At 69.0% G+C, this 226-nt stretch overlaps 1 protein-coding gene across 1 annotated transcript in view; it reads right to left on the reverse strand.

Moving 5' to 3' along the window:
* Window positions 1-6: 6 nt before the first annotated feature.
* The window catches only part of LOC117285894 (nucleolar transcription factor 1), a 5,218-nt gene continuing 4,998 nt past the window's right edge, over window positions 7-226 (reverse strand). The window contains exon 7 of the mRNA XM_033763078.1: window positions 7-160. Within this exon, the coding sequence (XP_033618969.1) occupies window positions 23-160 (138 nt within the window). The 3' untranslated portion in view covers window positions 7-22. The remainder of the gene's footprint in view (window positions 161-226) is intronic.

A 226-nucleotide genomic window follows, 5' to 3' on the forward strand; every position in this document is an offset into this window, starting at 1 on the left:
ACCTGCCCACCCGGGGCGGCGCTCACGGAGGCGGCTTGGTGGGTCGCCCGTCGAACTTGTCCTTGAGCTGGCGCTCGGCCTTGGTGAGGGTGGACTTGGTGATGCCCTCCTCGCTGATGTTCAGCTCGGGGTGCTTCTGGATGTAGTCCCGCATGATCTCCTGCAGAGCGGGCGGCGTGGAGCGCAATGGGGTGGGGTTAGCGGGGGCCGGGCGGGAGCCACTGGG

This window comes from Fukomys damarensis, unplaced genomic scaffold (genome assembly GCF_012274545.1).
Source record: "Fukomys damarensis isolate Sample0158 unplaced genomic scaffold, DMR_v1.0_HiC HiC_scaffold_13, whole genome shotgun sequence".
NCBI lineage: Eukaryota > Metazoa > Chordata > Mammalia > Rodentia > Bathyergidae > Fukomys > Fukomys damarensis.